The 22,489-nt window shown below is 36.3% G+C and overlaps 1 protein-coding gene across 2 annotated transcripts; it reads right to left on the bottom strand.

Annotated features, from left to right (window-relative positions):
* Window positions 1-6,925: 6,925 nt before the first annotated feature.
* On the bottom strand, window positions 6,926-10,779 carry LOC116166194 (sodium- and chloride-dependent GABA transporter 1). Of its 2 annotated transcripts, none has more exons than XM_031481058.1 (10): window positions 10,646-10,779; window positions 9,437-9,902; window positions 9,290-9,391; window positions 9,066-9,240; window positions 8,642-9,013; window positions 8,471-8,595; window positions 8,180-8,424; window positions 7,930-8,133; window positions 7,712-7,879; window positions 6,926-7,658 (listed from the first exon to the last, which is right to left on the bottom strand). In XM_031481058.1, the coding sequence occupies exons 2-10, from the start codon at window positions 9,828-9,830 to the stop codon at window positions 7,566-7,568; spliced, it is 1,878 nt and encodes a 625-aa protein (XP_031336918.1). In that variant the 5' UTR covers window positions 9,831-9,902; window positions 10,646-10,779; the 3' UTR covers window positions 6,926-7,565. The 2 variants fall into 2 exon arrangements, with proteins under 2 accessions (XP_031336918.1, XP_031336919.1); XM_031481059.1 differs by lacking the exon at window positions 10,646-10,779 and adding an exon at window positions 10,095-10,273.
* Window positions 10,780-22,489: the final 11,710 nt, after the last annotated feature.

The raw sequence follows: 22,489 nt of genomic DNA, 5'->3' as shown, positions 1-22,489 counted from the left end.
CCATAAGCAACCCTTCAATTGCTCTTTAAAGTCAAAGTTCCTTTTGGTTTTATAATTACGAATTTTATTAGAATTCGGACTCTTATACGTGTAGTAATCCTCGATTGCGGGGGTTGTAATTTTTGTAGTACACCAAATATTTGTATTCCGTTATTCGATTGTGTATAAATGATCCATATGCAACCCTTCAATTGGTATTTAAAGTCAAAGTTCCTTTTGGTTTTAAAATTACGAATTTTATTAGAAAATTGATTCATGTCTTATCTATTTAAAGCGACATAATTTTGCACTAGACTAGACTAAGTAATAAACAATGAATTTAAAAGAAAAGGAACACAACGAATTGAAGTATGAATGGAACATGTTAGTTGACTGTGTGTTATACTTGTGCCAAGGGGAATTCTTCATTCATAAGAAGATTTTTTATGTAAGATGATATACATGAAAGACATTACTTAGGCAATACACTAAAAAAAGTGTAATTTGACATAAGAGGCACATGGGTTAAATTTTTTGTTGTTCAGGAAGCTTTTGATATGAAGTACTCCGTGATTTCGGGGTTTAATTATTTTTTATTGGTTTTTTATCTCATTACGGACTAAGATTGATGAAACTTTATCTGAGATATAGGGTTCTCTCATGAGCTATCCCTTATTTTGGTCGATAATTTCGTGTCATACAAAGTCCGCTTCAATGAGTGTTTGTATGTTGACCATCTGGTTATGTTCTTCATTGGTCATATACCAAATGGAATCAATAACTTGGTGAAAGCATTTCGATTTTTTATACAGAAAACAGCGGCAGCTCATTTTTTTCGACTTAGGTATCGTTATGACAACCCTGCGTTGGTTCTTAAAATTTTAATCCAGCATAAAGATCTTGGAGAGCAAGCTATATTTTAAGAGCACATTAAGAAACATCTTTTTTTTCTCCTAAAAGAACTTCCGCTACAAATTTGAGTTCAGTTTACAATGTAATTTATTTTGACTAAAGACTATAGTGAAAACTATTTAATTTTGTTTACCGGCATTCCTTACGTTTGATTCTACCCTTGCATCTTTCTACCCCTTTCAAAAGTGACTTAAATAAAATTGTTATAAATTAAAAAAAAAACAAAAAAGTATCTCAAATAATTGAAAACAAATAAAATAAACTTGTTAGGTACTAAACTAAACATAAATTACTTCGCTACTACGGTGGAGGCAAAATAAATAAAGCAAAGAAAAATAAACTTAAAATTTTTTTCACGTAAACGATACGGTTAACCCTGGTTTCTGCCTCGGCGCAAATAATAACACTTAAGACACAAACACACATAGGACCGTGATGGATGAAGGATGGTCTGACAGGAATCAGAGAGCGATACTCGCCAACAAAGGAGCACGGACAACGGACGCCGGAAAATGATCATGTTCCCAAACGGCGATACGCTTCCAAAGACACGCAAATTTGTAAACATTGAAATAAATAATATGTAAATTTGTTCAATCATGGATTGTTATCGTAATATTAAATTTAAGTAGTTTTCTTATAGTATGCGTCTAGGACACATTAATATCAGATCTTTGGTACCCTCTCTCTATGATCTTAGAAGTTTTTTAGATGCGAACAATTATGATGTACTTGCAATTGGTGAAACGTGGTGTCATCCAGGAATAACAGATGAAGCCATTGAGGTTAATGGCTATAACGTATACCGAAAGGATAGGGATGGTAGAGCAGGAGGAGTTTGCATCTATGTTAAACAATCATTTAAATGTAATGTCGTTAAGAGCAATAGTCAAATTGAGCAGTTATGGTTATCGATTAAAGTTGGTAAGTTTAGTGTTGCTTGTGGTTGTGCTTACAGGTCACCAACAGTAAATTACAAATTATTTTTGGACGAATTGGAGTCTTCACTAACGCTGATGCACAGTAGCGGCGATCTCGTTGTTTGTTTAGGTGATCTGAACATTGATATGAGTTGTAATCATTTACCTGCAACAGAATATATTAGCACAATGTTAGATGCTATTAACTTTAAGCAATTAATATGCGAACCCACACGGCTCACTAACAAATCGTCAACGTTAATCGACTTAATTCTGGTCAACGATTCAGAAAGGGTAAGCTCATCAGGTATTCACTATAACGGTATCACTTCAGATCACGAAACAATCTTCTGCGATCTAGATATTGCTACTATCAATAATCCAGCCATATTCAAATCTTTCCGGGATTTCACTTACATGGATGCAGTGAAGTTTAATGACGATGTGCATAGAGTTCCATGGCAGAACGTATTTTATCTTAGCAATGTTGATGATAAGGTTGATTTTCTCTGCCATAATATATTACACTTAATTAACAAACATACGCTCATTCGAAACATAAAGGTAACTAAACGAAATGCGCCGTGGGTAACACCCACTGTCAAAAATTGTATGCAACTCAGAAATGAAGCATTAAAGAAATTTAAGCATACAAGGTCGCAAAGCGATTGGTCTTATTACAAAAATCTGCGAAATCAGGTAAACTTTATGCTGAAACATGAAAAAACAGCTTTCTTTGAACAAAAGATCAATGCTAATAATAGTAAGCAGCTTTGGAAAGATTTGAAAGAGCTTCTATCATCTAATAATCTGCACTCTGAATTGCCTGTCCATCTAAGTGACCCTGAAGCTATAAATACCTTTCTATTAAGCTCAATACCGAACTCAAATGATCGCGATGTAGCCCATTTAGTCAACTTCTACAAACAGAATAATCCGTTTTCCAATGAGGATCAATTCAATTTCTCACCAGTCCTCACAGCTGATGTCGCCAAAATTATATCGGGAATTAAATCTACAGCTACCGGACACGACGATATTAATATCAATATTATCAAACTATTTTGTCCCACAATTCTACCTTACCTCACCCATATCATAAACGAAGTCCTGCTGTCTGGTAAATATCCGCTATCATGGAAACAAGCCGTGATAACACCATTACCAAAAATCAAGTGCCCTAAGGAATTCAAAGATTTACGGCCTATAAGCATACTTCCTACAATGTCTAAAATAGTGGAAACGGTAATTAATTCGCAGCTGAGGTCATATGTGTTCAGTAAAAATATTATTCCCCACCATCAGTCTGGTTTTAGACCGCATCATAGTTGTACTACATCTTTGATAGACATCACGGATGAAATTATCTCCGCCACCGATTCGAAGATGGTATCTGTCCTAGGGCTTTTAGATTTCAGTAAAGCTTTCGATACACTCAACCATGACGTTCTTCTCAGTATCCTTGGAAGTGTTGGATTATCAACAGCTGCGGTTAATTTGTTTAGTAGCTTTTAAGTGGACGGAGCCAATGCGTTAAAATTATGTCACGCCGATCTCGTTTCTTACCAACTCTTAGGGGTGTTCCCCAAGGGTCTATTTTAGGCCCTCTTATGTTTATTCTTTACACATCCCGGTTTAGTGAATACATTTCGCATTGCAAAATGAAAATGTTCGCCGATGATACCCAAATCCTACATTCATTTCGCGTGGATGAGTCCATAGCTGCTGTTCGTAATATAAATGATGATCTACGTTCAATCGAAGCTGTCTCACGTATGCATTCACTGTTCATAAATCCGGCGAAGTCTTCAATAATATTTTTTGGAAATACTGATAATATCCGAGCCATCAACCAGCATGCAAATTTTTTTTGAACGACACATACCGATTAAAACCGAAGTGAAAAACTTAGGTTTGCACATGGACAATTCGTTTAGATACGATACTCAAATCAATATGTACCTCAAGAAAAGTTTAATCAATTTAAAGTTAATATATCCACATAGGAAATCTTTACCAATAAAAACAAAAGCTTTGTTGTGTAACTCTCTTGTATTATCGCATTTCAATTACTGCTCCGAGCTATATTGGTCGTCTATAAAGCAAGATACGGTACGGTACGACGCATTCAGCGAGTACAGAACAGTTGCATGCGAATGATTTATGGTATACTTAAATTCGAACGCATTTCGCATAAACTGCGTGATTTGAACTGGCTGAATATGAGCAATAGAAGAAGACTTCAGTTTGCAACACTCTGCCACAAAGTACTGACCACAAAGACACCAGCTTATCTCTTTAATAAAATCCGCTTCAGAACAGATGTTCATAATATAAATTTAAGATACCGCGGTTTAATTTCTCCACCAAAGCATTCCACTGCCCTATACGAACGCACCTTTCAGTACCAAATTTATAAAGTCTATATAATAACTTATCAGCTGAACTCAAAGCTTCATCTCTTCCTCTCTTCAAAAAAAAACTGTTCCGTTCTTTATTACATCTTCAAAATGACGCATAATAACATCATCAATTCATCAGTCACATAAAGATAAATTACAAATAATTGTTTGCAAATTAGTTCCGACGCCGACCTAACATCTCAGAATTTTAGTTTAAGTTAGAATAGGCATATTTTCACCTTGCTATTCTTATCTTTTTTCACGGCTCCAATGGAAGACCAATGGTAGGTTTAACTACTAATTTGAATTGGCACCGTGTGATTCCTCATAAATACGTACTACTAAATTTCTTCTTCTTCTTTTCCTTTTCTAGTTCTTATCTTGCCATTTGATCATTAATTTAGAAGTTTTTCTTTATTGTTATGAATAACTATAATCGTTTTTTATATTTTGATATGTGAAATTTTGATATGAGACCTATGGGGAATAAAGGCTATTATTATTATTATTATTAAATCCTCTCCGCGAGGAGAGGACATGACTTTGGTGTAACCATTTTTGGATGTTAGGGCCCAGGACCAAAGTCCATATGTGACGCGTGGCGGCCGAAAAGGGAAGGGAAGTCATTGGTAGAAATGCGGTCGTTAAACAGTGTACAGATGCCGGTCCTGCGTAGGAACTGCTGCAGTAAATTTCCTGCAGAAGGAGACGAAGAGGAGGATGCTTAAGCAATAACGCGTAGAAAATCGTTGAGTACCGTTCTGTAAGCTCCCGGGTAGATCTGAAACGAGGCCCGTTTCCTGACCACGTGAGCTGAGACCGTCTGGGTCTGTCAAACTAAATGTTCAAGCCATATGTAAGCGTGGGAAGAACTGCACGATTGAAAATCCACTCTAGTGAATTCTTTGGGAGATTCCATTTTAGGCGAGTGTATTTGTAAAATAGATGAAGCAGGATTTTACCTTTTTTTTTTACTACAGACTAAAGAGCAATGCTTGACGAAGGAGGGTTTGTGGTCTAATAACAGTCCCAGGTACTTAAATTCGAAAACTCTGCGAACTGACTGGTTAATAGGCGAACTGTCGGATTTCTTTGTAGTTTGGAGTCAAAAACCATGTACTTCATCTTGTCTATTGAGACGGACAATTTTTGCTGCCCGCCCAGTCCGTCAGTCGTTCGAGGTATAGGGAAGTTGTTACGTCCAGGACGCGCCTGTTGCTGGCGGACACGGTGATGACCCAAGACCGAATCTTGGGGGCAACCTTTACTCATACACTTAGAGAGGGACATCTTCGAGGCTCTCGAAGTAAAACGGGTTGAGCGATCCATAAGATAGCTACGAATGACTGCGAGTAACGTCAGCAGTTGCTGAATGCACCGAAAATCGCCAACAAATACATGTGAGCTTTCGTCCTGACGTGGTTTACTAGTCTTTGCACGCAGTCGGTCAAACCTCCGTCCGGGGATAAAGCCATATTAGTTGGAATGGAAAAGTTCTTCGAGTGGGATTTCGTCGTACAGTTCTCTCGAATAGCTTTCCAATGTCGGGCAATAAAGTTATCGGTTTGTACGAGTTGGAATTGCTGAAATCCTTCTTACCGGGTTTTAGAATAGTTATGTTTGCCAGTTTTCCAACTGACAGGACAGGCGAGTTTTATACAGGTATTGAATAGTTCGACGAGAATGTCAGAAAGGGTACGTTTCCGTGAATTTCGTCCAATCCAGGAGCTGTGTTTGGCACTTGTGCAAGGATATATTGTCTAGTGACCACCCAATCTTGTCTGGATTCCAAGTTGAATGGTCGGAAACGCATTTCGGCGTGGAAGGGTTCGTCTTCTGTATGGTCGTCATCAGGAAAGAGTATATTCAAAATCGCCTCCATAGTTTGCTGTTCGAGAGCAGTGTATCTGCCACCATCGCGGACATTGGAACAGGCTCGAAGGGAGCTTGCTTTTGAGAGGATATGCGGTACTCCCTAAGGGTTAGGCGATGGGTGACATGATAGACTCGACAAACGCTGCCATGATCCAAACTTTGCTGTCATCAAATCACTGCCATTTTGTATTGTTTGCAGGCTGATTTATCCGGTGGATCGTTTAAGATCTAGCGTAGGTACAGATATTTGTGAATAACTGCGACCACTTCGTTTTTTCGTATATGAAGAGACCTTCCACAAGGAAAAGGGTACGGAGATCAAAAATATCAGACCGTGAGGAATCAGTCGTAAGCAAATCAAGTAAATACAATTATACTAGGAATATTGGTTAAAAGAAAAGTAAATACAGGCAAAGATTAAGAAAACCTATTTCCTCTAATTGTGCTTTTTTTAGCTTCGCTACTAAGTTGGAACTTTCGCTAACCTCTTGCCCATCTGCATTTTGGAAGGGTGGAACTTCCTTTCCCAGAAATCGATTTAATGACTCTGTCTTTGTTTTGCCTTTGACAAAATGCAGATTTCTTTACCCATCCTGGCATGGTCAAACACAACTAACGTTTATATGATTAATGCACCCCACCTGAAACTGAACAATGTATGGAGTTTAGTGCGGTACAAGACGTTTCAGCAGGTTCATCTTACAATTTATAAAAATAAAATATAATCCACCTTAGCCCGGTTTTCTTTCCAGTCACGTGATTTCCCAAAAACGTGTAAATTAATAGATTTTATTTATCAAAGGAAAGTTTTATCAATTTATGAAAAAATTGTAAAGAAAGATTTAATTTTACTTTAATTAATATTGTCTATAATTTTCGGTAGGTACAGTAATATTTTAAACCTTAAAACTACCAAGAAGCGATACATTATATTATTACATCAATGTACATTAAATTTTTCAAGTTTGTCGATTACATTGTTTTTCGTATACTAATTATTCTACACTCCTCTAGTCAGACAAAGAAAACATTAACAATACTGTATGGCTTACTTTAAAGTTCTAATGTGTAGCATCAAATAAAAAATTGATTTACAAATATTAAAACAGCGCTATCGATAAATAATTAAGATTATAACAAATATATGTTAGGTCGAAGGGAAATGTCCACTTTAATTGTACCTAGAACGTGCCCTTTAGTGCCTTATATTATGTAGATCGTGATTTGATGATCGAATCTCAATGAAACGTAAACCAAATGTTGAGCATCGCATTATTTTTCTTATCTAACGTTATTTTAAACTAGTTCGTTTAATAAATTACTTATTTAAACTTCCTACACGCTTACTTACAAAGCAATAACTAAAATGAACACGAAAACTTTAATGGAAGACGCGAGAATTGTATTTGTGCACGTTGGGAAAACTAAGACGTTTATTAGTTTTCTCAAAACTTACAATTTACACATTAAGAATCTGTTATACGTCGGATGTTGCGTGATGTGAATGAGCTTGCATTTTTGCTCTAAGTGAGGGAACACTATCTTCTATGCGTATGAGTAGACGAATTTTCTGGAAAAGAAGTACAATTTTATTATAGTAAAAAGTAATGGGGTGAAACATACAGTTTCTCGATCTCCTGGCGTTGTATACCACTTATATACCATGTATCCTGGAATGCATAACATTGAGCTGAGAGCTGTGAACCATCCAAAGAGGTGTGCCCATAAAGGAAATTCGTAGTTAAGATACTTAACAGGAGTCCACTGAACCAAATTGAAGATAAACACACCCTGAAAACATGTCTCAGTTTTTTCCGTACCAAAAGCAACCATTTACTTACAACACAGATAAGTGGAGTCGTAACAGTCCAACAGAATTTCCACCATTTCATGGGATAATAACCGATCATTTCTTTAATACCATCATAAAATCGATTCACACCAAATGCCCATGATATGGAAATGCATTCAAAAAAGATCAAAAATAGTAAGCAAAATCCGCTTACAGCGTATGAATCTAGTATTTGAAAAATGTACATTCCTCCCTAAAAATAAGAGCTGTCTAGATCGATTTACAATCAAGAATTTTACCTGCGAGATGCACGACAGTCCCACCAGGTATGACAGAGCACACACAAAGGCGATGAAAAGTTCTTTTTTGGGCCTTAGTAATTTGGGCCACTCGTCAATAACGGCCGTGATGAAACCCTCCATGGTACAGAATTGCGAGTCTAAACCTATCAATAGAATCATAAAAAAGAATAAGCAAGCCCAAACTGGCGACCCAGGCAGTTGTAAGACGGCCGAAGGGTACGCTAAGAAGGCGAGTCCCGGACCTGAAATCGTTAAACTATTACTGAAGTAATGCCAAAGAATATTTACCTGAGGCGGCCACTTCGTTCACAGGTTTTTGCTGTTCGTGAGCCATAAAGCCAACCACCGAAAAGATGACGAAACCCGCAAACATACTGGTACTCGAATTTACTGTGCAGACTATAAGGGCGTCTCTGCAAAATTTAACTTATTGTTCTGCTTTCCTTTTTTAGGACTTACTTGTAGACGTTGTTAGTGAACTTATTATAGCTTCCCAGTGCTACAAGTGTTCCCAGCCCAAGGCCGTACGAAAAGAATATTTGGGTTACAGCGTCAATCCACACCTCCGATTCTTTTAGTTTCGAGATGTCTGGCATTACGTAAAATTTTATACCGTCCATCGCTCCTGGTAATGTCACGCCACGTATGAGCAAAATTGTTAGAAGTACATAAGGGAATAAGGCAGTGAAATACACAACTTTCCCAGTCCATTTGACACCTTTCCAAATGCAGAAATAGCACAATATCCAAACCAATAACAAAGTACCGGCCAATTCCCAACGAATATTTCCAATGTGCTCGATTCCGTCCGATATCATAAGAGCCCGTCGCCTAAAAGTGCGCTTCAAATTAAAAGGCATTTGCATTACGTGCAATATTTTACTCCCAAAATTCCTTGACGGGATCCGTTAGCTCGTTTATAGTTACGTTATAATTATTTATCGTACACACCTTGGTGGAGTTTGTATAATCTGTAAAACAATAAAGCGAACTACGATTGTACGGATTTATGCAAAACTTTGTATTCCATTCATTATCGCACGTTCTCCATGGTACATCTGAAAATTTCTGGCTAGGAGGTAGTGTTCGAAAAATAACGAAGCTTACCCGATCGCAAAGACATAAAAAAGTAAAATATTGCCCACGCTAAGATAACAATGTAGTAAATATTCATCCAACAGGACATAACGGCCGCTGCGTATCCGATTCCTGTTAAACCAGATTTAAGTATTTAAAAATCCTTAAAACGCTCACCTTTAAAGATCGGAGCAATTTTAAACACTCCGAGCCCTCCTATCGTCATCATTTGCCCTAATGCCAACTCCATGAAAAACATTGGAATACCGGCGAGAAAAAGTGTAATAAAATAAGGAACCAAAAAGGCGCCACCGCCATTCTTGTAACAAAGGTAAGGAAACCTCCATACATTACCAAGACCGATGGCTAATCCTACTACTGATAGTATAAAATCCAATTTTGTGGCCCATGTCCCTCTTTCCGGAATTGTACTTCTACTAACAATTTGGGCTTGCGTTGCCGAATTTGGAAAAGGTTTCAGCGCGCTCATTTCAATATCTTCTGCCGCATGTTTATTTAAATTGAACGTGTTTTCTAAACAGTCGGGAGCACCTTCGTTTCCCTCAGCCATATTACAGTGAATCACAATGGTAGTTGAAAAATTAAAAGACAGTCAGCTCATCACATATCAAAGTGAAACCACCTGAAACAGAGTCTTTTAGCATATACTAAATTAGATGGTCTTCTATCCATTGCTGTACAATATGGGGTGCTCGTGCAAATAGGAAATATTTAAAGCTTCAACTAGGGTGTAAAATACAGTTCGGTCCCACTTAATTATATCCGAACTGAGACGTTTAATAGTCGAGTTCATTACGCGCCGATGATCACTTACAAACGATGATATCGCGTTGTAAAGAGTGCATCACAATTTTTTAAAATCGATATACACCGGCGGAAGCATTTTTTTTTGATGTCTTAAAATGCTTTAATAATATGCACGGATTATGTGGGGCACTAATGTAATCTAAATGAGCGTATCCGGCAAAGTAAATCGCGCTCTATAGTCTGAACGGCATTGTCCATGTAGCATGTAGCGCCCTAAATCACGCTTGCAAAATTAATATTGTCATGATACTGCGGGAAGCTTTACGGATGCGTCGGATTAATAACAACACTTTTAAATACTTCCACACCAAATTATTAATGTACGGAGGTAGTCAATTGAAGAACGAAAGGGGGACTTTAATTTGAACGTGCATAACGGCGTGTAAAAACATAATTTCAAAAAAAATCCTTAGATTCGATTACACTGTACCCTATTTAACAAATTAATTTCCAGCACTTTTCGGCACGATTTTTCCTCGACTAGAGAAACATAAAATTCTTCCAAAGGGGCATTTTTTTCACATTTGTTAGTAAGGACAAGAACACTCAAATATTTACCGATTAAGATCCACGTGATATCTTGTATCCTTAACACTTCACCTAAACTCGGGATCACTCGCACGAGGAGTAGGTACTTTACTGGAAGAGCACTAGAGCACTGAGCCTTGCAAAGCCTATTCAACCATTTGGTGGTTGGGTGCTGCAATCATCCTCTCGTTATCTATGGTCAACCAATCGCACACCTATATTGCAAATACAGAGGGGGAAATTTAAACTATTTTGTGAACCTGCGTGTTGAAATTGTCACCTCGTTTAACATTTTTCGTTATAAAATAAAAGTCTTCCTCCTCCCCTTTCGAAAACTCTTATCCTCGTGTGATTTCAAGCTGAAGCGTGTCTATATGGTAAAAAGTAGTGGCGCTTGATTTTCAAATGATATCACTATGACAGACAGCCGACTCAGGAAATAGAATTGACAAGCACAAGAACTATTCTGTTTCTAAGGGATGATATATCAGAGTGGAAAGTCTAGATATCAACGTCGCTTTCAATCGCGATCTTGTAACGGTTTTCGGAACAACAGGAGGACTACGTGATGTAATATATAGACACTCTCCTATTTTTTAGGGCTGCGTGCCATTATTGGAACGACTGAAAGATTTTCAAGCGGCGCTTGCTTTCATCCTGTTATTGAGATAGATTGAATTAAATAACCACGGATACACCAGTGGAGTAGCAAATCAATTATCTTCGTGCTGCACAATTAGAAGTAATTCACCTTCTGTCCTGCATAGTAATTTCCTTCTTAAAGTTGGTCCTGCTATTCTGTGCACTAATGTTCAGCGAATTCTTTTATCCTTTTTTCAAGAGTATATGTAAATGTCAGTATAATACATAACTTATAGCCCTCGCCTCCTTGAGAACAAATGAACAAATTGTCTCCATTCGCGAATTTGTTACCGTTGCCACATTTTAAAAAAAAATGGAAATTGGCGAACAATAATCGGTGGGCAACAAAATTTCGTCTATAAGCACCTAAAATGCAAAAATGAAAGACCTTCGTCTTCACATATTATTTAGGCGCACTAAAAACTCGTCACACGCTTGGAATGGACGGTCGAGTAGTCCTTTGTAGAGCGACGAATTGGATGATACAATTTGTACGTACGAATATCTATCGGACAAATTTCCCGAAAAAAAAAATATGTTCGATAGGTATTCTCGCACCATTAGGGCCGGGTGCATTATTCTGTGAAAACCAACAGTTTCCAATTTTGCTGTGCCATACAAAAAGGTTGACGATTTCCCCGAAACGAAACGTATTGAAAATCTCTCAACGCTATCTTGTAGGGCTTAAATAGTGGCAAACGGAAAGTGGTTTTATATTGTTGTATTTGTTGAAATAACAAAAAAAATTCGGTTTTTCTGGCATATCTTCGGAAGTCCTCGGGATTTTTTGGTTTTCTTTAAAGCAAGATAGTAGCGCACCTTTTCTTTAATTAACCATCGTCGTATATACTATCTTCAATATGGTTTCAGAGATCTCCATGATAGACATCCTTATCTTTGACAGAACCATTGGGCGCAAAGTGGTTAAAAATTTTTGCCATTTAAATACGAATATATAATTCAATTTCGTGAAACGTTGGATATATAGGGCATTTTTTTTAATACACCGGTGATCCAAATCTGGATCGTTTGGAAAAACTTTCAAAATGTACATTTTCCTTGTAATTTTTTCTTAGGAACCATACGAGATAGAAGGATGGATTTTGCGGCTTAATCTAAGCTTTTGATTTTTGATATTTCTAAAGTTATAAGTCATCTGGGAGTTTTTTAACATGAGAGTTTGTGAAAATTCGAAAAAAAATCCAATCGAAATTCGTTGTGGAGCCGCAATCTCCAAATTTCATGAAGTTTGGTGGGGTATACTCTCTATGCTCTTACTTAAAAATAATAAAGTTATACACATTTTATAGTCGAAATCACTTGAGAATATTCAAACATATGCTCCCATGCGCAAATCGAACGTATACCAATACCAATTTTTATAGCTGAACACTCTATGGCAGTTAATAAAGTGTTATTTTTATGTCGTATACTTTGTGAGAGATCTAATGATTTTTTCGAACTTTCGTACATTAAAAATCGGAAAGCTCATCTTAGGCCTTTTTGTAGCTTCCAAAATGTGCGGCCCACGGTTTAGTTAGGAAGAATGTTTATTTTAACACCTACCACCAAATGTTTTTGATTGAATATTCTTGAAAGGTTCATGTGGTTAAAGGTGTTCTTGCGTATTCTCTTTGAGCCGAGAGAAGTGGAATTAGATTAGATGATGATACTTTACGATTATATAACAAAAGAGAGGAAGATCCATTAAAATTCCATGAAATTTTCGTCTTTTCCACTACGAAATTCTTGAGCACCCTGTAAAAATTGTTTGTATCGTATTAGGTAGGGCCTAGGACTTATTTAAGCATATCCAATTGATTTTGTACGGATAATATTTTCTAAAACATTCGAAAAAACTCAAATAGTTCAAAATCTTCACCCTCATTAATTTTAAAGCCACAGGCAGTGTTGCGTTTATAACGTTATATAATTTCACGAGCTTGTGTACTCATCCTCCTCCAATGTTTTAAATTTTATCGCAGAGGTTGAGGATGCGATGAGCAATATTCTACCGACTCGTAGGAATATTTATGTGTTGGGCGATTTCAACATTGACAACAACTTTGAACAAATAATTAAAGATCGTACTCGGATAACAGCGGCCATTGAAATAGTGAAGAAGATAAACACTTTGATTGATTTTGCTCTAAATTACAATTTGCACATTAACTCCAGAAAATTTGCGGTAGTCATTTTCGGTCGTAATTTAGATAGGGAACGTGCAGTACCTTTTATAAAAATTCATTTCCGAAATGTGCTGCGGCCTGTAATGAACATGTCACGTAATTTAGGTCTAAACATGGGTGTAGATCTTAAATTTACACAGCATGTCCGTGCATGTGTATCCAAAGCGTTTGGTTGAGACTCTAGGAAAACTGTACACCAATAGAAATATTCTTACTCCTAAAATTAAATTGTATTTATCTAATTCTGTGATTTTGTTCCTTTTAAATTTTTGTGATGTGGTCTGGTGTGGTGGGGCATGTATTGATCCAGTGACGGGGGCGAGGATCCGCAAAATACATACTTAAGAGTGGTTTGCAAAATTTACAAAATTGGAGAATCAGGGTGGCTTAATATCCATCAAAGCAGAATATTGCACTCCTCTGTGTTCTATATATATTATTAACGAGTTTCTAGCGAGTTTATAATTTTGCGGTGTCTGCCCGTCTGTCCGTCCGTCCGTCCGTTGGCAGGATATCTCAAAAACGAATGGACCAATTATGATGAAATTTTGCAGACCGGAGTTCGTGAATTGGCAATGTAGACCATGTTCTCCGTTTGCTTAGGAACCGAATTGCATGAAATTCAAAATGAGCATATAATACGTAACCAAGCCAAGCCATGGCCAGGAGCTCGTTTGCTATATCTGTTTAATTTTTATTAAGCGGCAGGGCAAAGCGATGCAAGCTTTATAGGGGAGTCGATGGTGTCCGTGTGTCCGTGAACACGATAACTGTCAAACGCTTGGACCGATTTGGTTCAAACTTTGCACAGTTGACCTATATGCTACAAGTAATAAGCCTATTGAAAATGGGTCAAATCCAATGACCCCTTGGGGTCACGTCTATCTGTCTCTGCCAAACGCTTGAACCTATTTAGTTCAAACTTTGCACAGTTGACCTTTACGCCATATGTAACAAGTCTATTGAAAATAGGTCAAATCCAATGACCCCGTAGGGTCACGCCTCTCTGCGTCTGGCAAACGCTTGAACCTATTCGGTTCAAACTTTGCACAGTTAACATATATACCACATGTAACAAGCTAATTGAAAATGGGTCAAATCCAATGACTCCGTGGGGTCACACCGAAGTGCTCTAGCGCTTTTTTAAACGCTGTTTATGGGTTTATTCTTATTTTCATTATTTTTTGCTTTCCTATTGTTGGTTGTTTATGTGGGAATAAACATTATTATTATTATTAAAACAAAAAAAAAAGAATTGTGCACAATTCCGCTAACTATTTGAGGGAATGCATTTTTGAGTTGAAGCACTATGAACCAAAAAAACTAAAAAAATAAATCTAACGGTATTCGGTTAGGGCGTTTTATGAAACAATTTTCTGCTGTCCTCCCAGAATGTTCAAGACTTCATTTTCCGAAATCAGCTTGCCATGGTGCGATGGATTTTTTGTGTAGTTTTTTTTGACGATACATTGAATTTATAACCGCTATTAACCATGTCTGCACCTGTACTTCGCTTCAGTACTTTTAAAACTGATTGCATTGTGGCAAGGTGCATTAGTAACCTACATTGGTTCTACGAAGTCTGCCCGTTATTAACGAGCTCCTAGCGAGTTTATAATTTTGCGGCGTTTGTCCGTCCGTCCATCATTAGCACGATATCTCGTATACGAATGGGCCGATTAGGATGAAATTTTACAGGTGGATTCTTTATCAAATTTGTATATGGGAGTTCGTGAATTGAAAATGTAGGCCTTTGACATCTCCGTTAGTTATGAACCGAACTGCATGAAATTCAATATGCGTATAGCTTTAGCCATATCAATCGCAATTACAAAAGTTGAGCCTAATCGATCAGCATTCACAGTGCTCTCTTCGCATCTCGACCATTTATAAACCGAATTGCAAACTTTCTTATTTATGAAGGTATTTAAATGAAATTTGCTACATAGGTACTTGGAATAAAAGCAAATATAACGCCAGTTTGGTTTTGTGCATAATGTCCAGTGCCAACTTTCATATTTATGGAAGCAATTGCATGATATTTCATACATAACACTTTAAATAAAAGCAAAACTACCACCAGGTTCAAAATTTGGTTTTGCACATGCTATATCCTTACCCAGGAGCTCGTTTTCTATATTTGTTTACACGTTTATATCCAATACTTTTCAAAAAAAACATTTTCTTGACCAGAAACATTTCGAGGAACTAAACCTTTTAGATCTAATTTAACATCCTTAGTTAAAGTGGCGAAAAATTATATTTGGAAAATGAAGATCCATATATGCTAGCTTTTCTATAATTTGGAAAAGAGTAGGTATAAGTTTCAACAAATTCGGAAATTCAAGAGCGAAGTCAATAGAGTATCGCCTATCAAACAATTGATTTTTTATCGTATACTAGTACGTAGATACTTTGGATTTATAGTTGAAGTATATCAATGCGGGGAGAGCGTGTGAATATATAGGGTGTAACTAAGAAGTAAAAAAGATTTGGTGGTAGAGGAGTCCAAACTGAACTAATAAACCCAGAGCAGAAAGATTGAGAGCTAAAGTCGAGTTTGTGCTGTAAGTGGTTTTTTTTTACAAACACAACACTTGGATGGTTTTCTGGTATGCCTTTTTATAACTGTATTTTTAAAAAATGATGAAGGGGTAATGGGCATATTTTGAGGTTTTAGAACAGTTTACGCATTTTGTTGTATGTACACTGTTTGGTATGTTCCTCCTTTGATCTTCTTCCATTTGTAACTTTAAGGGAGATTCAATTTATATTACCTTACTGATCTAAGGTGATGAATATCCGCCCCAACAGACATTTATATCTGAATCCACTTTTTGTAAAGGTATTTTTCTGGAAGATGTACTACGGCAATGTGGATTACCTTCTTTGACAGAGATAAAGTTGAGTCCTGGTTTTATTCAAGTAGTAGGAGTAATTCAATGTTGTCGTCGGCGTTTTGAATAAGTTGTCTTAATTCTATTCGAACATACCAAAAAGTAGGTTTCGTGGCAGTAATTGAGAGTGTCGAAGAAACATAACATAGATCAACAGGTTGTTTTCAAAACTAAGCACATACTTAAATTTGTGCTTAAAGTCAGTCATGCAGACCTGCACAATTCAGATTTACAGAATGCGGTTCGGGACAGTCTGTTCGAGGGACCTATGAAGAAAAGATATACAATGGGATATTATTAATAATTCAAGACATTGAAAAAGGGACAACGTTATCTCCATTCCCCAAGTGTGTGGAACTAGTTGGAAACCTGCCACGAGGTGTCTATTTAAAAACTCTTGGGAAGGTTTCTTCTTTTAAACATAAGTAACCGTTTTCGTAAAATAGATACTCAAAACGTTTTCGTATATATTCGTAGGACCTGTTTCGATAAATAGGATGCCACAATTGCAATCGGAGGTGTTTTTAAAGCGTTTTTGGAAAAAAAGTACAGACCCGAACCGTTGCTCAGATTGTTGTTTAAAAATACAAGAATTCTCTTTGTCTTTTCTTCAACATAGCGTCGCGCTGTGCGTATAAGCCGAGTCTTAACATAGTTTTGGAGTTTTTGGCGGAAAGATAGTTCAAATGAGTGATAATCAGCGTTTTTGATACTTCAATGCACCTCCTCCAGCAATGTTTGAGGAAAATCGGTCGAGCAATGTTACCTTTACACTAAAGACAAAGCAGCAGTCTCCATCTACTCCACCTAATAAAAGATATAAGGTTCGTTTAGCTTTTACTGCAATTATGTATCTTGTTAATGCAATCAATTTTGAACCTGTCCGTAATAATGGTGTAGGTGGAAATAAGGCGTAATGCGTCAAATTAGTTTAAACTTAATGTCGCCGATTAAATAATAATATCAAGATGGGACATTATTTTATTAGTGTATGTTTGCATTTGTTCATACGTAATTGTATTTGTACATATAAATTTAATTTTCTTGCAATTTTCTTTATTGACTATAAGATATGCGCACGGGTTCCTGATGCAGTTGACCTCATTTTAAATACACGTTGGATTTCACAAGCATTTTAATGGAAAAGTGATTCCTTTAGAAAGAACTGCGGGAGAGATGGAATCGGCGCTTCATAATGTTTTCCTTTATTTTTCAAGTTTCAGGTAACCGTTTACTGCCATTTGCAAATAGACGTTTAACGCCCCGCATCTATGTTGTAGTAATTCACATAGATATCCGGTCATGTGATATGTATCCTGCCATTGGCACTTCCTTTCCCGTCGCCCTCAGAGGATGTCCCTAACTGGGAAATGACTTCTGCAGTACGACTATCATATATTTAAATATCAGAGCTCGCGTTCTAATTACTTGACACTGACTTATGTGCTGCGATATCCTTTATTAGCGAAGACCAAGATTTTATCCAAAATTAATTATGAAGTCTTCTGGTTCAGCGCATATGTCGCTTGAAACAACTACAGGTGGTGGGAAAAGTTTGCGTATACCTCTTGCCATCAATTTTTCTATTTTCTCGTTTTCTCTCTTGTTCACAGGGGTTGAGAAGTAATGTGAATTGTTGCCCACGATTTTTTATAAGTAAAAAGGTGCGGTACACGTGAAATATTGGGTAAGTAACATCATCGATGCTTTCAGCTGTGTGCCATACCAAATTAGAACCCCCTAATCGGCTATAATACTTTTTAATATTGTAAAAAGATGCTCTTCATAAATCCTTGCTCCTTGTATTTATTGAATTATGAGCGTTCGGGATGTTTTTAGTCTAAGGCTATGCTGTTATATACTGTTAGTAGTGTGAAAAGATTTAGCAACCTATTCAATAGCGATCTTATAGGTATTTACCTACGAACAAAGAAATTCCTTTTTATAAAGAAACAACCTAGATATTCTCGGTTACAGATTTGCGCACATAAACAAACAATTTATTATGCGGATTCTTAGAACCTACACCTTTTCACCCAAAAATAATTATACTGTTAATGTGTCTGAAATAACTTTCTCCCTTAATTTATGTGATTCCATAAACAACTCTTATTACCCTTGTCGATTACGAAAAAAAGGTCTTCACAACTGAATTGGTCCGGGCATCGATTTTACTCAAATTTTGGCATTATATCTTGAATACGTGGTACAACGGAAACATTTAATATTTTCGAGCAAAAAAAATCAAACTGGAGGGAAATTGCGTTTAACACAGTGACAGGGAAAGTCCAGACGCTTATGAAGCTACTTTACCTGTTAATGTAAACAACCAAGTTATTTTTTAAACCAATACCAATTGAATTTTGTTTAGTTGCAGGTGCAAGAATACCACCATTGCGATTCATCTTCGGCTTTTCGTGCAACCTAAACCAATAGAAATTACTATGCTAATTCAAGAACATGTCATTTCCATTGACTCAATTTGTTGTTTCTCAGTCATTCCATATACACAAATGGATCTCTCAATGGAGCACGCTTTCAGCATACTGCTGATGTTTGGAACTGCGTGCTAGGCAGATGCCTAGGGCCCAGAGCTGGGCAGTATTCGATTTTGTAAATACTTTTTAGTATTCAAATTCTTTAAAGTATTCAAATACTTTGTGATTAAATACTTTTATGGAAGCAGTATTTGTATTTGTAACTCAAATACTTTCACAAATATTTAGTATTCGAATACTTCGCAAGGTATTTGAATACTTAACCTTCCTTTTTTTTACCAAAAATCGACTACTCCAAAATTTCTCGGGAAAACACTTTTTCTTATTAATTTTGGTGGGTAGAATCCAAAACAATTCGTACTTTTTCGATCAGACTTCTCAATCAAAAGTTATAGACTAGAAACCAATTTCGACAGAAAATTCAAAGGGCTGTAACTTTCGAACTAGTAGCCCAATCTTGGAACTGTTTGAAATTATGGATTCTACAGGCCACATTCTATAAGAAAATTTTTTTCCGGGTCGATCTGAGACAATTTTTTTTGCGGGCCTCAAAAAAAGGCAGTGTATAAACCTTCCTTTTTTACCAAAAATCGACTACGACAACATTTCTCGGAAAAACACTTTTTCTTATTAATTTTGTTGCGTAGAATCCAAAACAATTCGTACTTTTTCGATCAGACTTCTCAATCAAAAGTTATAGACTAGAAACCAATTTCGAAAGAAAATTCAAAGGGCTGTACCTTTTGAACTAGTAGCCCAATCTTGGAACTGTTTGAAATTATGGATTCTACAGGCCACATTCTATAAGAAAATTTTTTTTCCGGGTCGATCTGAGAAAATTTTTTTTTCGGGGCTCAAAAAAAGGCAGTGTATAACCTTCCTTTTTTACCAAAAATCGACTACACCAAAATTTATCGGGAAAACACTTTTTCTTATTAATTTTGGTGCGTAGAATCCAAAACAATTCGTACTTTTTCGATTAGACTTCTCAATCAAAAGTTATAGACTAGAAACCAATTTCGGAAAAAAATTCAAAGGGCTGTAACTTTTGAACTAGTAGCCCAATCTTGGAACTGTTTGAAATTATGGATTCTACAGGCCACATTCTATAAGAGATAGAATCCAAAACAATTCGTACGTTTTCGTTTAGACCTCTCAATAAATAGTTATGGACAAAAAACAAATTTCGAAAAAAAATTCTACTAACTTTTGATCTAGTAACCCAATCTTCAAACTGTTTGAAATTATGGATTGTACGGACCAAATTCTATAGGAAAATGTTTTTCCCGGTCGATCTCAAACAATTTTTTTTCCGGCCTCAAAAAAAGGCAGTACTTTTAAGTTATTCAAATATTTGAGAACAATTTAGAAATGTTTAGGGAAAGTTTCCATTGTCACAAAATTGAATATAAAAATCCGATACATCTGAATACCCGAACTCGATAGTCTACTTAACTTAAAAACAATAGGGACCTTTCTTATATCCTTAAGACCATATGTACCAATTTTCAAAGCGATCGCACGTTTCTAAACAAGTTGTCATGCACACGGACAAACGAATGGTCAAAAATGGATCTGTTCCAAAATCGCTAGGATTAATTTCAGAAAGGCGTACGTATCATGTGCACGCCGTACGATCTCTTTGAAAACTGGTACACGTATTCTTAAGGATATAACTGGTATTAGAAAGGTCCTGGTAGGTACCTCCTATATAATAATATAATAATAATAATACGCTTTTACTCCCCTTAAATTTGTATATAACAATAGAAATATAAAAAAAGCTAACCCCATACAAAGTATAACTTGATTTTTTAAGTAGTATTAAGACTTTTATCTAGTATACTATTTTAAATTTTTAATGTATTTGAGTGACAAGTAGGTATTCGAATACTTTTTATAGTATTCGAATACCTTTGATAGTATTCGAATACATTCTAAAGTATTTGAATACTTATTTTTTTAAGTATTTGAATACTTTTCAATGTATCTGTATCTAGTATTCGCTTGTGCTGGACGTAAAAGTATTTAGTATTCAAATACTTTTTGAAAGTATTCTGCCCAGCTCTGCTAGAGCTCAATGGCAAGAAACCGAAATGGAAAAATATAAATTAAAAAATACGCATAAAATTTAAACAAAAATAGTATCTATAAATCAGGGATTTCCGGATTTAATCAGTGGCGGATTAGCAATAATCAATTTATCGAAAAACTAATAAAATACCAAATTTATATTTCAGGGAACGGTAGACTATTAACATTTACATTTAGCCGATTACAATCAGGGTTCGCCTGAATGGACCCAACCCGAAAAAATTCACTGGGTTTTTCGTTAGTGGGTTTTTTCATTTTGAAATAATTAATTAAGTTTTTTGACTTGGGCTGGTTTGAAATAAATTTATATGGCAAAAGTATATTTCAGTTTTTCAAACCCTGATTACCATTACTTATGTTGCAGAAATTCAATACGTATTAGATCAATCTGGCACTGGAATCCATACATTTTTACCAATGAGGTAATATTAATATAATAATACGATCTCTGTAGATAAGAAATCTGAAATTTAATTAGTACAAAGTGCTTATTTTTATTGTAGTTTTTTTACCTGTTTCAAGTTTTAATTTCAACGTAACTACTAACTTACGTAACCTTTGTCAAAGGACAAAGGGCCCCAACGAGGGCCCCAATATTCTTATCTGCATTTAAGTTAAAAAGAAAAAGACCCAACTGAACGAGCAACTGAACTAATGTCTGAAATGTCATTGAAATATGGTATTCGACGTATTTTTTCCACTTGTTTGCTATTCTTTTCCTTGAATATGATGGGTCGGGGGGCCTGAAAACTTGCTAGAGCCTGGGGCCCAAATCAGTTAAAAATAGGCACTGCCCACAGGTATCAAGTAAGTATGACCCATAGCATATATACCGGGTGAATATTTTATAACCGAAAATAGGCAATTAAAATGGGAAAAACGTTTTTTGCAGATCGTTGCTCCCCATGTTAACTTGGAGAGTTTATAATGACACCAATCAAATCTATGATTTTGGCAAGTGGATTTATTGCCGAATTTTTGATAAAATAGTGAACCTGAAAATGAGCTAATTCGTATATCATTAGACGAGGAAGAACATCTTCTTTCTATTGGTGTCATTATAAACCCTCTAAGTTAACATGAGGAGGACTATCTACAAACAACCTTTTTCCCATGTTAACTCCCAATGTTCGGTTTGGGAATATTCACCCGGTATATAGCATAGCATTATACTCCTTATACAATACACAACACGTGTTATATTACGATAACACACCCTCAACACGCCTGGGGTTTGAATTTTGCACATTTCTTTAATTTGAGTGTAGAAGTAGATATATAGGTACTTTAGTATGCGAGGTACATCGTCATCACTTTTAAGCACAACATTGAGTAGAGGCCCATCCTACAAAATTCCTCAAAGATATCTTTGTGGGCGTGGCGTTCTGCTTTAACACTTTTCATAAAGGCGATCTTTTTCTTTGGCTGCAGGCTGATAAAAAATAAAATTGTTGCTGCAGAACGTCACCATGATCCTCTCAGTGCTATGCGAGCACTATAGTGAGCTGGAGATGATGGAACTCTTATAACCAGTTCTATATTTTTATCTTTACC

The sequence above is a fragment of the Photinus pyralis genome, unplaced genomic scaffold (assembly GCF_008802855.1).
Source record: "Photinus pyralis isolate 1611_PpyrPB1 unplaced genomic scaffold, Ppyr1.3 Ppyr1.4_LG3a, whole genome shotgun sequence".
Lineage (NCBI taxonomy): Eukaryota > Metazoa > Arthropoda > Insecta > Coleoptera > Lampyridae > Photinus > Photinus pyralis.
This window is presented reverse-complemented; position numbering and strand designations above follow the sequence as displayed.